Source organism: Echinops telfairi, unplaced genomic scaffold, assembly GCF_000313985.2.
Source record: "Echinops telfairi isolate 266 unplaced genomic scaffold, ASM31398v2 ScPeMD7_16;HRSCAF=60, whole genome shotgun sequence".
Taxonomy (NCBI): Eukaryota; Metazoa; Chordata; class Mammalia; order Afrosoricida; family Tenrecidae; genus Echinops; species Echinops telfairi.
The window spans coordinates 5,566,912-5,584,035 of record NW_022103913.1 but is presented as its reverse complement, the minus strand read 5'-3'; the positions used below and the strand labels follow the sequence as shown (position 1 = coordinate 5,584,035).

The 17,124-nt window shown below is 43.4% G+C and overlaps 1 protein-coding gene across 1 annotated transcript in view; it reads left to right on the top strand.

Moving 5' to 3' along the window:
• The window catches only part of SPSB4 (splA/ryanodine receptor domain and SOCS box containing 4), a 124,936-nt gene extending 123,001 nt beyond the window's left edge, over window positions 1-1,935 (top strand). Inside the window, exon 3 of the mRNA XM_004712078.2 lies at window positions 688-1,935. Coding sequence (XP_004712135.1) covers window positions 688-815 — 128 coding nt within the window. The 3' untranslated portion in view covers window positions 816-1,935. The remainder of the gene's footprint in view (window positions 1-687) is intronic.
• The last annotated feature ends 15,189 nt before the right edge of the window (window positions 1,936-17,124 follow it).

The window sequence follows — 17,124 nt, the reverse complement described above, 5'->3', positions numbered from 1 at the left end:
CCCCCCGCCCCAGGGGGATATTTGAGAACTCAAAGGCACTTCAAACAGCCTCTCAGAACCTAACTTATTTCTAAGCCTCTGCAGACCTGCCCTAGGCCCATGGCTTTTAAACATTGTTGATCAGGACTCACAGTGAGACCCAATAAGCACCTACATCTATTTAAATGCGTCCCAAACTAAGCTTTCTTACATTCTGCTTACCATGGAGCCTGCACTTCAGCTTCCCTTTTTAATGGCTGGTCACCATTCCCTAACGTGATTCCACAGCCCTCTGGTTCATAAAGGGTTCAAACACTCTCCAGTGCTGGCGCTGGGGCACCGGTATCAGTGGTACAATTCTGGCTTTACGAGGGAGGTTCCCAGCCAATGCACCACGGGCTTGCAGACCAAGATGGCAGAAAGATAGGGTGATTGACCTCCAAAAGTCAGCCAATGACAGCCCTGTGGATCCCAACTGTCTGATCCACGACGGTGCGGGCGAGATAGCATTTCCTTCTGCACGAAGCAGCGCAGAGCGCCTTGATGGCTGCTGGCTACAGCTGAGCCATCAACTACTGTAAGCAGGGCCAGGAGGAGCGTTACCCTGGGCCCTGAAGCTGGGACTCAGGGGAGCAGGGTGCGGGGCTGGGGGGAGATGGGGGACCCTGCGGACGCGGGCGAGGCACTGACCCTTCCCTCTCGTTGCAGCGGAGCCCCTCCCGCTCATGGACCTGTGCCGAAGAGCCATCCGCTCCGCCCTGGGCCGCCAGCGCCTGCACGACGTCGGCTCCCTGCCCCTGCCTCAGTCTCTCAAAAACTACCTGCAGTACCAGTGAGGCGGCCGGCCTGTCAGCCCACCTTGGCACGGTGCATTCAGGCAGGGCCTTCCCCAGCAGCCCGGTGCCCCAGGCCGGTCTGTCTGTCCCCCGGGAGGCCCGGATGTGTCACCCACTTGGCAAGGCAATGTCTGCTGCCAGCGCAGTGTCTGCTGCAGTCTGAGCAGCGCTCCCAAAACACCTTCCCGGGAGCCTGGAGAGTCTGGCGCTGGCAGCCCGCACCAGCCCCGTGGAGATCCTGCTTCCTGCTCGCCGCCGTGGAGATCACCTTGGTCAACCGAACGAAGGAGACTCGCTAGGGGGCGCCCGTGGCAGACAGGGCAGGAGGGCATTGCCCTGTGAGCAGCTGGTGCCAGCGCCCCTCCAGGCGCAGCCCGTGGCTGGGCTTCGGGATCAGCATGCCATCTGAGGACTCTGAAAGACTTACCCAGGGATGCCCTGCGGCAACATTGGCAAGTGGACACGGCTGTTTAGACACCACCCGGCTTATGAATGTTGTGTACTTGTCCACTTCCACACGCCTCCTTCCCCTGCCACTACCCCCTGACCCGCAGCGCTCCGGCCCCGCCCTCTGTTCAGGGAAGAGAAGTCTGGCTAATGCACCCCAGAAATAGACCAGATCCTTTGTTATTTTCATCTGCAGGGGAGTTTCCATTTTAGAAGAGAAGTGAGGTGGAGGGTGGTACTTAGTCCAAAGGTGCTAATGAGCAGACGTGGGGTCCAGTCGCACCAAAGTTGAGTGATGTCCTTGGGCTGGGGATCGAGGGTCGCCAGTAACCTTCCATTCAGGGTACAGCCTGGCAGTCACAGCTTTATTTGAGCAGATTATTTTTTCAGGTTCAGAAACGTGTACAAGTTTTGTTCCCATTTCAAATGTGTGTGTGGTGTAAAGTTTATTTATCAGCTCACGGTGGCGACAGCGGTGGCGGCCTGGTAACTGGAAGGCAGGCGTGGGAGGCTCATTCCCGGCTCGGTTTGACATCGCGCTGCCCCAAACTATCCCTAACTGGCAACCGTCCCAAGAGTGGATGCCAGAGCCCCAGACGGTACTGCCTCCCTGACTTTAATGTGAATTTGATGAATGAAGAGCGTTTCTAATAAAGTTTGTTGTTCAATCCTTCAGCCGTTTATTCAATGCTCTTGGGGGCGAGGCTCGGGGAGCTTCTGACCCAGGACAAATGTGACCTGACCTTCAGTCACTTCTTCTCTTCTCTGTCTGCTGGCAGCCGAACCCCGGAGCACAGAATGCAAAGCTTGCTGTGGTGGTATAAAAATGGGTCAAGTGGGCACTCCGTAAGGGGACGCAGGGACCGAGGCACAGACCTGGACAACCCCCGTTTCGGTGAATCTGGAGGCAACAGTGGCTGCAGCGGTGGTAAGGGTAAGGGTGTGCTCACGAAGGAACAACCAACTCAAGGAGCCACAGGTGGGCCTTGGGAGTGGAAGTAGGAGTCAGAGTGCAGGCAGTGGGCTGGTCCAGGCCTGGCACAGTTCATTCAGGATACTGACCATCAGCATGCACTGTGCAGGCCTCCCAGAACCCAGCATTCAGGCCCATGGAGCCTGCCCCCAGCAGCGACCCCTACCAGGAAGTATACCGTGGGAAGGAGATAGGGCGGAAGGGCAGGCTTCCTGGCAGAGGAGGCTCGCTCCAGGTCTGCAATTTTAAGGAAGGGTGACAAGCCTCAGTGAGACTAGACTAGAAGAGTATCCCCTCTTCCCACCCCCAAATCTAAACCCAAACTCACTGCCAAGTCCGTTCTGACTCATGGCAAACTTTAGGATGGGTAGAACTTCCCCTGTGGGTTTCTGTGAGTTTACAGGATAGGAAGTCTCATGTTTCTCCCAAGGAACAGCTGGTGGTTTCGAACTCCCAGACTTGTGGTTAGTAGCCCAAGGAGTAAGCACTGCCCCTGTGGCGCTCCCTGGCCCCAGTGTACTCCCCCAGGGCAGTGTATTTCCTCTGCCCTGCCCTTGGGCGCTGGGCTCAACTGCAGCTTTCAATCACTGGTTGCAGGAGGCAGCTTCATCAGTATATCCTTGTAACCTTGGGTGAGTCTTTTCCCCGCTGCACACTTCAGGGGCTGTACCAGTGGCTCTGGCTGGATAGAGACCTTTCCTCTTTTGACTCATGGTGTCCAAACTCAGCTTCTGTTCTCCAGGTTGAAAGTATCATTCTCACCTAGGCTCCGCTCCTCACCAGCGATTTCCCTCACTGGGATAATGCCTGCGCCATCCTCCTGTGGCCCTCCCCAGGAAGCCTTCTCTTAAGCACTCTGCCAGCCTCGGCCTGCTCCAAGCAGCCAGCTCCTCAGCCCCCAGGCTGAAGATTCTGGTTTTATGCCCAGGAGTGCTTCCCTGCTCTGGGGGGCTCATCTATCCAGCAGCTGCTGGCCTCAGGAGGCCAGGGCCCATGGCTGCTCCTCCCACACAGCCCACTTGGACCAGGTACAGAGTTAGCCAAGCCTGCGGGCATAAAGCGCAGGCAAGAAGGCCTTTGTGCAGCTGGGACACCCCGGGAAACTTCAAGAAAAGTCCTACGTGGGTGGGGCGCAAAAAGACCCTGTTTTTGAAAATGACTGAGAAGACCTTGACCGGAGCTGAACCCTAAACAAATAAGAGAGAGAAGACATTCCACTTCTTCCGTGCGGGAGCAGTGGCGGGGGCGGGGGCGGGGTGGGGCCTTTGTGTTCAAGTGTGTCCGTGTACCTGGGCCCCTACATCAGCACGCACACCCAGCCTCTGCTCACACACACTCACTCTCCCAGGCACACATATGGGCACCTGGTGACTCCCAGCCCTGTCCATCATCGGCCCAGTCTGAGGTTTGGCCTCTCCAGGCCCCATTTCTGGCAGAGGGCACTTGCTGAAACAGCCTGCTAATTGCTTTTTGTCTGCGAACACAGCATATGGTAGGCCCGAGACACCACAGATCTGGGGGCCTGTTGACCCCCCCAGTTCACTTATTAACCCATCTAACAGTTCCACATTCTGAACTCAATCCATTCTTTCTTTCCCTTTCATTCTGTCTCTGTCACCCACGCTGGGCAGCTGGTTGCTTCTCGAGCCAGCTGTCACTAACGAGCACCAATTTCTTCATGTCACTATGTTACAGTAAAAGTGGTCGCAGGTAGCCAGTGACACAGTTCATGGCTGGTGAACTGAGCCAGGACAGCTGTCCCCAGTCACCAGGCTGCAACCTTTAGCTAAAGAGAAGGTACATCTGTTAGTTGGCAAATGGACAGGGAGCCACACTGCAGTAGTCTTCAGGCCCGAGATCAAGATCACTGCTTCCACTAGTCCTATTCCAAGTGTGTTTGGCTATATCCCACCTTAGTGTGTATGTGTGTGTGTGTGTGTGTGTGCATATGTGACCCCAACAAGGAAGAATTTAAGCAATTTAGCACAAAAAAAATCAAGTTCTTTTGAAAAAGTAGGAAAGAATGACTCACATTTCTTCATGGTGAGGCTAGCGCCCTTGAGAAGCCCCCCCCCCCAAAACACATGGTCAGAGCCTCTCCTGAGCACCTCCCCTGTGGGTGCTGATTTCCTGGCCTTGGGTCCAGTAGACTATTAATATAACTCATATCAGTGGTCATCGATAACACGCATGACCCCAGGGAGAGTTCAAGAAGGGGGCGTATGCTGGCTCTGGACTTGACGTCACAGTATCTCGGGGCCTCGGTCACTGCTGTTCAAGGAGTTCATGGCACCAGGATCTTCACACAGACACAGAGAACGTGTGTGGCCCTGGTGACCCAGTGAGTCCTGGCGGGCCAGGATGGATGGGAATGCTAAGGCCCTCTTTTGAGAGCTGGATGCTGTGATTGAGACACCAGGACTTCCCAGCCCTGGCGGCACATTAGCATCCCTTGAGAAACATTATTAAAAGTCCCAGACGGTAACCTTTCCCCAGACAGATTCCATCAGAAGCGCTCCAAGAAGGGCCTGGGTCATGGTCTAGTTTTAAAGCTCCCCCGGCGATTCTAATGTGCAGCCAGGGTTGAGAAACACCAGAGGAAGTGTTTAATTAAGGCATCGATGGAGACGTGGCTGCCGTTGGTGACAGTGCACATCCTAGATCAGGAATACCTGCCCCTCGCCCTGACTAAGTGGTAGGTAGCACCATGTGGTCCAGCCTAAAGTCAGAGTCCTTCCCACATCTACTTCCTTCCCTCCAGTGATGCTGAGCCCGTCACACTCTAGGAATGGGAAGCAAGGACCAGTCAGTTACCCTGATGCAATATAAACTCCTGGCAAACTGGCTTTCACCCACCCACTGACTCAGTGGAGCCTATTGTGTGTGGAGAATTTTCTGGAGACAACTATTCTGATGGATTAGGATTACTGTATAATAAGAAATAAAAACTAAATGGAAAATGATTTGGTCTTGAATGTACTGATTTGAATAGAAAAATGTGGCATAGTGAGATCTGACTATAAGAATGGTTTAGTTTCTAGTACTTCAAAAACTTGCAGAAACATAAAAGTAGCATAAAATGAAATCTAAACGTTATAATTTCTAGCATTAGTTGGGTCATGGTAAAGATAGTAACAAGATATATTTTACTAAATGAAATGTGTATATTTCAATTCTTTGGATAACCATTAAAAATATAAAAGAACAGAATGTAAAGTCTAAAAGTTAATGAGTCAAATACTCATGGGATTCAGACTTTCTGGAGTGCTAGAAATGGAATAAACCCAAAATTATTGCCATAAGATAAGATCTAGACCTTAGGTGAAAATTTCCCCCAGAAGTCTTCTAAACAATAGCTTAACTAATAAAAAGTGTCTGCCTTGAACAACATTCTCTATATATAACATCTATCTATATTGGATTAAACTGACAACAGTAACTCCAAAATTCAAACAGGAATCTTAGAGGGAAGTGTGTGCATAAGAAAACTTCAAAAATTTTATGGAAAAAAATTAAAAGATAATGGAGGGAAAAAGATAATGAAAGATTCCAGGAATGTTTTGAAGCCCTTGTATGTTGGGGGAGAAACAATTCATAAAAGGAGGATGAGAGCCTGTGTGATCATGAGGTGTCGATGGGATCAGGTATCAGGGATCAAAAGATCCAAAACAAACAACTATATTGAAGTGACCAAGGGGGGTTGAAGAGGAGACTCAAAGCCCATCTGTAGGCAACTGGATATCCCCCCACAGAAGGGTTATAAGGAAGGGGTGATTCAATCAAGGGGTAGTAGGGCACCAATGAATCACACATCATTCCTGTAGTTCCTGACTACTTCCTCCTCTGCCACTACCATGACCCAGTTCTACCTTACAAATCTGGCTAGACTGGAGACACACATTTGTACAGATAAGCACTCTCGATACATGGAATTCAGGACAGATAACCCCTCAGGAATAGTAGTGGAAGTAGCGCTGTCAAGAGGGTAGGGGCATGGTCAGGGAGGGAAAAGGGTGAGAAAGGGGGAACCCATCACAAGATTGACTTTATAGCCTCCCCCCTCAAGGGGATGAATAACAGAAATATGGGTGAAAAGAGACGATGGAGAGTGTAAGATATGAAATAACGATAACCATATATAATTGATCAAGAATTCACGAGGGTGGGAACATTGGGGAGGTAGGGGGGAAACGAGGATCTTATACCAAGGGCTCAAGCAGAGTATGTTTTGAAAGTGATGATGGCAACATATGTGCAAATGTGCTTGACACAATTGATGTATGGAATGGTACAAGAGCTGTAAGAGCCTCCAATAAAATGACTTAAAAAAAGGAGGGTGAGAGTGGCAGTCCAACTTGAAGAACATAATTAATGTCCCAGAAATGTACCTGTAGAAACTTCAAGTGCTGTATGTTTCCACTGCATATATTCTCAACAACGAGAACCAAAAAACCCTATATTTTAATTAATGTGATAAGAGCAAAAGCCATGAAAAAAATGTCCTGAAAGTAAGGATTAAGAAATAAGAAAATACAAAACAGATACGACGAATAGAAAATATAACGAATACAGATTTAAATTTCAAATAAAACACAAAAGTTAAAAGACTGGATTTTTAAAAAAGACAGCTATATGCTATTTATAAGACTCACATTAAAATATTAGGGATAGCATTGAAGTAAAAGAATAAAAATATTATAAAATGAAAATACTAACCAAGAGAAAGTAGACATAAGACCAAGAATTTTAACAGAGAAAAAATGTAACTTAACTATAATGATGAAAGAATCATATCCACGGGAAGATATAGTAATCCTAAATGTACATGCACTAAGTAGCATAACTTAAATATATATATATATACAGATCAAGTGTTTATAGAGATAAAAGCAGAAATAGACAAATGTGAGATATGAATATACTCTAAAAATGTGAGACATTTCCATACTCAAAAAGACTGATGCAAGATTTGAAGATATTTGGAAATCAAGTTAAAACTCTTTTAAGTAGTCCATGGGTCAAAGAGGAAATTAAATAAAAAATGTTTAATGTTGAAAACAAAAACACTTCATACCGAAATTTAATAGCTATAAAGCATTATTATGAGCCCCTAATAAAATGATTTTAAAAAAAGCATTATTTAGGGGGAAATTTCTAGTTTGTCATACACATACTAGAAAAATCAATCCGAAGACAGTCAATAGAAAAAATCAGCAACATATGTAGAAGTTCACTTGATATAATTGATTTATTGATTGTTATCTCTAAGAGCCCCCAATAAAAGGATTTAATATTTTACCAATAATAAATAAATAAATGCAAAACAAAACATTAAAAAAGAAGAAAATCAGCAAAGCCAAATATCGGTATACTCAAAAGTTTTACAAATAATAAACTCCTAGTAAGTTTGGCCAAAAATTAAAAGAAAAAATACAATTACTAGCATAATAAATTTAAGAACTGGACATCACTATTGATCTTACTGTCAGGTAAGTATTGGATGACTAATCCAAAGTTAGGCAGGTCAAGCCCCCAGTCCCTCCCCAAGAGTAAGATGAGGCTGTCTGCTAGGACACCCATCGGGGGCTTTGGAGGGGCGGGGAGTTGGAACCGACAGACTGCGTGGCAGTGGTTTGTAGCTGTGTTTCTCCTAGGTCATACAGGTATTTTAAAGAGATTCAAAGTTATTCTCGGACAAATTTGAAAATTAAAGTGAAATGGAAATTATTTGAAAAATCAACTTATCAACTTATCAACAGGTCGAGAAGAAATATAAAATCTAATTTCCTAAGTCCATTAAAGTAATTGAATAAGCGGTTTAAGAAGGAACTTTGTACAAAGAAAACTCCTAGCCAATATGACTCCCTCCACTAACAAAATCTTCCAAACTTTTAACCGAAAAAGTAAACAAAATCTTTTGGAAAACAGAAAGAGAGAAGACTCTCCTCACACACTTGAGGAGACCAAAGCCTAGCAAGGTCATCATTTAAAAACTCTCACTACTATCAAGTTGATGCTGACTCGTAGCAACCTGGAGGGCTGGGTAGAATTGCCCCTGTGATTTTCCGACACCAGAACTCTTTACTGGATTAGAAAGCCTCGTCTTTTCCCCAAAGAGTTGCGAGTGGTTTCAAACTGCTGACCCTGCAGTCAGCAGCCCAGCATATAACCACTATGCCACCACGTTCCTCACAAAGACATCATTAGAAAAGGAAATTACAGTCCAATATGGTTCAAAAATAGAGATGTGAAAACCTTAAGCAGAATATTAACAATTTAGAATACTAAAAGGCTCATCATGAACAAAAGTTTACTTCATAAGTTCAAGGCTATTTAACAATAAAAAATGATGCAATTCCCTACAGTAACCAAATAAAGAAGAGAAAAATATGATTATTTCAATAAACTCTTTTATTGAAATTTTATAGACTTTTAAAAAGAAGTCTTACCTATTTATAGTTTGTTTTTTTTTAAAAATATGATTATTTCAATAAAGTCTTTTATTGAAATTTTATAGACTTTTAAAAAGAAGTCTATACCTATTTATAGTTTGTTTTTTTAAAAAACTATCAGGACACAGAAGATGAGCGCTTTCTTAGTTCAATGAAGGATATCTACAAAATATCAATTGATAATATATTTTATAATGAGTCATTCAATTTTTTTTAATTGTCCACTATCACCACTTTTATGTAATATTGTACAAAAAGGCACAGGCAGTGCAATAAGACAGGAAAAAAAATTTGAACTATCAAAATTGGAAGGAAACAAAGCATTTTTATTTACAGATATATTTGTATGTATAGAAAAGAATCTATAGAAAAGCTCTTGAGAATTAATAAGATAACTTAGAAAGGTCATTTAGTATAAAAATTAGTATAAAATTGTGTTTCCACTTATTAGCAGCAAATGAAATTCAAATGAGTTCTTGTTAGGTGCTTGTAGTTGTTACATAATTTCATGTCAACTTGATACATAAAAGTGTAGGGGTGGCATTTAGTCTGTCAGTCAGGTCACAGCTTGGTGGTGACTCCTTGTGAGCGTGGCTTGCTCATAAGGAGGGTCCTGGGAGCCTGCCCCACCCTCACCCCTGACTTCTCTCCCTGCCTTCACCTTCCTGCTGGTGAGACCTGCCATCATCCTGGAGATGCATTCACCGCTATTGGATCCACAAGACTTTGCACCGGTACATGTTCAATCTGTATTATAAACAAATCATCAGAGAAGCTGGATTATATGAAGAAGAATGTGACATCAGGATTAGAGGAAGGCTTATTAACAACATGAGATATGCAGATGACACAGCATTGCTTGCTGAAGGTGGAGAGGATTTGAAGCACTTGCTGATGAAGATCAAGGATTGCAGCCCTCAGTATGTAAAGCCCCAAGTTCTCACAGCTACCATTATAAATGGAGAAAAGTTTGAAGAATCATATTGTCAAGGATTTTGTCTTGCTTTGGTCCACAATCAATGCTCATTGACACAAAGATCAAGATATCAAAATACGTGTTTCATTAGGTAAATCTGCTGCACAAGACCTCTTTGGGGTATTGAAAAGCAAGGATGTTGCTTTGAGGACTAAAGCGTGCCTGACTCAAGCCACGGTGTGTGTTTTCAATGGCCTTGACTGCATGTGAAAGCTGGGCATGGAATAAGGAAGACTGGAGAAGAATCGATGAGTTTGAATGATGGTGCTGGCAGAGAACATTGAAGTACCATGGACTGCCTCCCACTCAGCCACCAAAAAAAAAAAAAAAATCTGTCTTGGAAGAAATCCTTAGAAGCAAGAATGGCAAGGCTTCATCTCAGGTACTTTTGGTCATGTTATCAGGAGAGACCAGTCCCCAGAGGAGGACATCATGTTTGGTAAAGTAGAGGGGCAGTGGGAAGGAGGAAGGCCCTGAAGGAGATGGTTTGATGTAGTGGCTGCAACAATGGGCTCAAGTATAGGAACAATTGTGAAGATGGTGCAAGTCTGGGCAGTGTTTCATTCTGTTGTCCATCAGGTTGCTATGGGTTAACATCAATGTAAATGGCACCTAGCAACAACATGGGACTCAGAGCTGGAGGGAGCAGTATTCCACCTACCACAGGAGGATTGGATGGCAGGGGGTGCCAGTGCGAAGAGAGGTTAGTGTTCCATCTAACTTACATTTTTGATGACTTACATTTTCCCAGGTTTCATATTTCCTACATTCCACATTCCAGTTATGAATGGATGTTCGCAGCTGTTTCTTCTCATTCTGAGTCATGCCCCATCCACAGATGAAGGTCTCAAAACTTCATCCATGTCATTGAGGTAGATTCTGCTGGAGGAGGCAGCTCTCAATCTGCGGGGCTCATCTTCTGGCTCTATATCAAACAATGTTTTACTACTGTTCCTAACATTTGGCTCAGAAGTGGACTACCTCTTCCTTCTTTCTTGTCTATTCTACGTGGCCCTGCTGGTATTTGAAATTTAGTGGCATAGCTCCCAGCATCACAGCAATATTTAAGCTACCACAATATTGACAGACAAGTGGTGGCCAAATAGTCATAAAATAAAATTTAAAGCATACCATTTATAGTAACAAAACAGAAAACTCCTAGTGGAGGGATGCAAGACCTCTACACTGAAAACTAAGCACCATTGCCACGTGAAATGAAAGATCTAAATAACTGCAGAGATATTCCATGTTGGTTACTAACAATAGTAAGAGATTCACTGTTGTTAACTGCTGATTCTAAACCAAACGATGGGTAGGGCCAATGCAATAATGATAAAAAGCTTCCTGAGTTTTGTTGTGGAGATTAACAGACCAGTTAAATTAAAATTGTTCTGCATTTAAAATGCAAAGGACATAAATTAACTATGACAATGAAAAAGAGAAACAAAGGTGGACTTACACTGTCAGGTGTTAACATATACTCTAAGCAATCCTGGCGGTACTATCCCATAAGGGTTGGCCTGCTAACCACAATGTCAGCAGTTCAAATCCACCAGACATGCTGTGGGAGAAAGATAAAGCTGTGCTCCTGTAAAGTTTAAAGTCTCAGAAACCCTGTGTAGGATTGCTATAAACAGAAGTGACTCAATGGTCATAGTTTAAGACTTCTTTTAAAGCTATTGAAGCATAAGACAGTTTGATATAAACAAATAGACTAGTAAGGTATGGAGTCCAGAAATAGATCTACATTTATCCATTTGTTTGTACAATTCAGTGAGGGAAAGATAGTCTTTTCAAAAAATGGTGCTGAGCTATTGCTATTTGCAGATGACATGATTCTATACATTGAAAATCCCAAACACTCCACATCAGGAGTACTGGCAGTGATAGAGGAATATGGAAGAGTGGCAGGATACAAGATCAGCAAACAGAAGTCTATTGGTTTTCTATATATAGTGGACAAGACCCTGGAAGAGGAGATCAAGAAGGCAGCACCCTTCACAATAGCCATGAACAACCTGAAATATCTAGGGATATAGTTAACAACAACAACAACAAAACCTAAAAGACTTCTAAAAGGAAAACTAAAGGACCCTACTACAGGAAACCAAATGCAACCTCCACACATGGAAGAACATCCCATGTTTATGGATCGGAGGACTCAATATAGTAAATATGTCAATCTTACCCAGGGCAGTATGTAAGTTTAATGCTATCCCGATTCATATACCAACAGCCTTCTTCAAAGAATTAGAAAAACTGACCACCAATTTCATACGGAGAGGGAAGAAGCCCAGAATTCGCAGAGAACTCCTTAAGAAGAAGGACAAAGTTGGAGGACTCACTTTCCCTGACTTTAACACCTACTACACAGCCACAGTGGTCAAAACAGCGTGGCACTGGAATAATGTCAGATACTCAGACCAATGGAAAAGGGCAGAAAACCCAGATATAAAACCATCAGCATATAGACTTTAACAAGGGCCCAAAAAGCATCAAGTGGGAGGCAGATGCCCTCTTTAACAAGTGGTGCTGGAAACAATGGCTATCCACCTGTAGAAAAATGAAACAAGACCATTACCTCACCCCATGCACAAGAACAAACTCAAGGTGGATCACTGACTAGAAGTAAAACCCCAAATTATCAGGATTATCAACAAAGGAATTGGGACAAACCTAAGAACCTTGACTCAGGGAATACATAGGCTAACTGCAATAGGGAAGAGTACACACACAGGTGAACCTGAAATTGACAAGTGGGATATACTAAGGATAAAACACCTGTGTGCACAGAAAGACTTCACCAAGAGAGTAGCAAGAGAACCCACAGACTGGGAGAGGATTTTTAGCAATGACACAACAGAGAAAGGGCTTATTACTAAAATCTACGATACTCTCCTAGTTTGCAAAAAGAAGAAAACAGTTAACCCCCTGAGGAAGTGGGCAAAAGACCTGAACAGAAGTTTCAGCAGGGAGGAGACCTGAATGTTCAATAAATATATGAGAAAATGCTCCCAATCATTATCCATCAGAAAAATACAAATTAAAACAACGTTGAGATACCACCTAACACCCAAATCAGAAATCAGAAAGCAGCAAATGTTGGAGGGGTTCTGGTGAGATAGGAACTCTCCTCCACTGCTGGTGGCCGTGTAGATACGTACAGCTTCTGTGGAAAGCGATTTGGTGATATTTAAAGCAATTGGAAATGGAGCTACCTTATGACCCAGTTATCCCTCTACTGGTGCTGGTGGATTGGATATGCATACAGAAAATAAGAAGAATGATCTTTACCCCTACATAAGTTAAAAGAATAATTACAAAGAGATCACAGTCTTTAAAAATAGAAAGGGTCAACCAGTCTTTAAAGAATAACAGAGGAGAAATTTTTCATGTCCTTGGAGTTAGGAAGGATCTCTGAAACAACACAAAATGCAGTAAGAATAAAGGACAAGGGAAATTAACTTCATTAAAATTAATAACCACTGTTCATCAAGGAGCACCTTAAGGGGGTGAAAAGGCAAGACCGCCTGAAAGAAGACCTTTGCAGGACACATAATTGACACAGGATCAGCGCCGCATTTTTGGAAACAATCCAAATGCCCATCAATGGAAGAAGGTAAAAATACATTGTAGCACATCAGTGCAACAGATTGCTGAATATTTTGTGCACTTTACTGTAACAAGTACCTAAATAAAAGAAGAAAGCGGGGCGTGGGGTGGGGTGGGGGGGGGCACTACCAGGATCTCCAAACTTCTGTATTTAAAGGTACTTCTGGCTCCCCAGAAATGCCTTGAATTCCAAACAGCATTGCCTTTGGCAGTAACTAGTAAAGTTACTGCATCTGAGAAGGGAGATGATTCAAGGGCTGGGAGAGAAGTGAGAGTAGGCTGAGATTTTGATGGGTCAGAAGGACAAAGAATTCCATTCTCTCCTGAAACTCCTGTCTTAGGCAGACTCACAGGAGGGCAGCATCTGGGCGGGGTTTCCTGTCTCCAGTGGCCTCCTCTGAAGCAAGTAAAGCCACTCTCGTAAGCTCCTATGCTCACAAAGGACAAGTTCTATAATTTCAAGTTTTCACCTGAACAAGCACATTCCTTGCCTAGGTAATATCATGTTACACAGCCTCCTCTGGGATTTTCACATACAGCCCAGAAGGATATCATTGCCCACTAACTATGGAAAAATCAGCACGCTTTTTCCTTGTTTGCTTTTGGTTCTTGCACGGGGAGCCTTCTCTTTAAAGAAAATCTCAAGTCAGAGAAATGGCTTTTTTGTCAATGAACAGGCAGTCCCAAATTCTTTCCAAAAAGGCCTTCCAAGATTTGTCAGGACTAGCTGCCCATCATTAGAAACTTAAAGTAGGAATGAAAAGGAATCTTTGGTTGTTGTTTTGTGGTTTGTTTTGTTTGTTTTTCTTTTTAAAATCATTTTATTGGGGGCTCGTACAACTCTTATCACAATCCAGGTAAACATCCATTGTGTCAAGCACATTTGTACATTTGCTACCATCATCATTCTCAAAACATTTGCTTTCTACTTGAGCCCTTGGTATCAGCTCCTCATTTTCCCCTCCCTCCCCACCCCCTCCCTCAAGAACCCTTAATAATTTATAAATTATTATTATTCTGTCTTTTTTGTTGTTGTTGTTCCCCTTTTCTACACCACTTTACCCTTACCCTCCTGGTATTGCTACTCTCATTATTGGTCTTGAAGGGTTTATCTGTCCTGGATTCCCTGTGTTTCCAGCTCTTATCTGTACCAGTGTACATGCTCTGGTCTACCTGGATTTGTAAGGTAGAATTGGGATCATGATAGTCAGGGGGAGGAAGCATTAAAGAACTAGAGGAAAATTGTATGTTTCATTGTTACTATACTGTACCCTGATTGGCTCGTCTCCTCCCTATGACCCTTCTGTAAGGGGATGTCCAATTGCCTACAGATGGGCTTTGGGTCTCCACTCCACATTCCCCTTCATCACAATGATATGACTTTTGGTCCTTTGATGCTTGGTACCTGATCCTATTGACTAGTCATGATCACATAGGCTGCTGTGCTTCTTCCATGTGGACTTTGTTGCTGCCCACTTGTTTACCTTCAAGCCTTTAAGACCCCAGACCCTTTATCTTTTGATAGCCGGGCACCATCAGCTTTCTTCACCATATTTGCTTATGCACCCACTTTGTCTTCAATGATCGTGTCAGGAAAGTGAGCATCATGGAATGCCAGTTTAATAGAACAAATTGTTAATGCATTAAGAGAGTACAAGAGTGGAGGCCCAATGTCCATCTGCTACCTTAATACTAAACCTATACATATATGCACATAGAACTATTTCCCCGTCGTCGTCGTATATAAATTTATTTACATATGTGAATGCTTGTTTTTAGACCTCTAAAATACCCTTGCCTCCTAGTTTTTTCCTCAATTTCCTTTTACTTCCCTCTTGTCCCACTATCATGTTCAGCCTTCATTTGGGTTTCAGTAATTCCTCTCGGTTACATTGCCCTCGATCAAGCCCTACCAGACCTCCTACAACCTCCTTGCCACCAATTTTGGATCACTTGTTGTTCCCTTGTCCTTGGGTTTGTTAACACTACTTCCTTTCCCCAACTCCCTTCCCCTCCACCATGTGTCCCCGGAATCGTTGGTCCTGTTGTTTTCTCCTCCAGATTGTTTATCCCACCTATCTTATCTAGATACACCTGCAAAAGGTATCTTTATATTGTAGCAAGACAGATGGAAATATTTTGGTATGAAATGACATGACCTTTGGGGATATTGCACCAGTCATGGAGGAGATAAAAAATATTGACAACGAGTTGAAAAGAGTTGAAGCTGAGTAATGGGTACATGAAAGTTATACTGTTTGTTATATTTTTGCAGCTGTTTGATATTTTCCTTAATAAAAATAAAAAATAAAAAATACCAGATTCTCTAGGTGAGTTGATTTGGAAGGATGACCATGCTTATCTGATCACATGAGATAAGCATCAGGGAGATTCTGACTGTTGATGTCAGTTTTCCATTTCCCAGCAAGTTTTGAAAATGAAAATAAAATTCTTTGTGTGATATCCAGATCACAAATTATTTTCTACTCTAAGTGCATTAGGGAACACTGTTGGCATAATGGGCTATGATTTGGGCTGTTAACCACAAGGTCAGTAGTTCAAACCCAGGAGCCATCCCTCAGGAGAAAGATGAGGCTTTTGCACCTGAGAAGGTTTAGCCTCAGAAATCCACAAAGGCAATTCTACTTTGTCCACACAGTTCCTATGAGTCAGCATGAACTGAATAACACTAAGTTTTTTAAATACATAATTGTGTTCTTTATTGACTAGAGTACAAGTTTTGAGTTTAATGGTTTCCTATTTTATGCAAGTTCAGGTTGAAAATGAAGAAAAATAAAATAAGACTATGAGAGCCAAAGGATGACTTGTATCTATTCCACTTGAATTTAAGACCACCTCAAGGGTATATTTGATACGTTGAACCTAATAACCAAAACCAGACCAGTTGTGGGATGACATTAAAAACCTCACACATGAAGAAAGCAAAGGGCCATTAAAAAGACAGGAAAGAAAGATCAAAATGGAGACTCTGCTTCGTCTTCCTGCTGGCAAGAACATGGAGCTGTGCTGGTGGAGCCAGAGCCCTGGAGCTGGAGGAGCCATGTGGAGACTCACACCAGTGCTAACATGCTTCCACTGCCACTGGATCCACAAGACTTTCCACCCAGTGGCCTGTGATTTTCCTGTATTCAATGTCATTGCATGTGGTCTGTGAGTCTGTATAGTATTGGACATATGAGCTAATTGCATACTTATGGACACAATCTGGACTGGGCTGGGATGTTTTCTTAATATACAATTACTCTTTGATATAAAGTTCTCTGTTACACACACACACACACACACACACACACACAAAGGAAGACCAAAATGGATGTCAGAAGAGACTCTGAAGCTTGCTCTTAATGTAAAGTAGTTAAATAAAGCAAATGTAAGAAATGATGACTGCTTGATACAATGGATAAATGTATGGATTGTGATGAGTTATACGAGCCCCCAATAAAATGATTTTAAAGAATGATGACATAAAAGAGCTAAACAGAAAATGTCAAAGGGCAGGTTCAGAAGACAAAGGAAAGCACTATAAAGAAATGTGCAGGTATCAAGCATCAAAGAACAAAAAATCCTATCATTGTAAAGGCGGGTGAGTGCAGAGTGGAGACTCAAAGCCCATCGGTAGGCAACTGGACACCTCCTTGCTCAAGGGTTGTGGGAGGAGATGAGCCAATCAGGGTGCAGGATAGCAATGATGAAACATATAACTTTCTTCTAATTCTTATATGCTTCCTTCCACCCACTACCATGATCCCAATTCTACCTTACAAATCTGGCTAGACCAGAGGATGTACATTGTACAGATACAACTAGAAACACAGGGAATCCAGGACA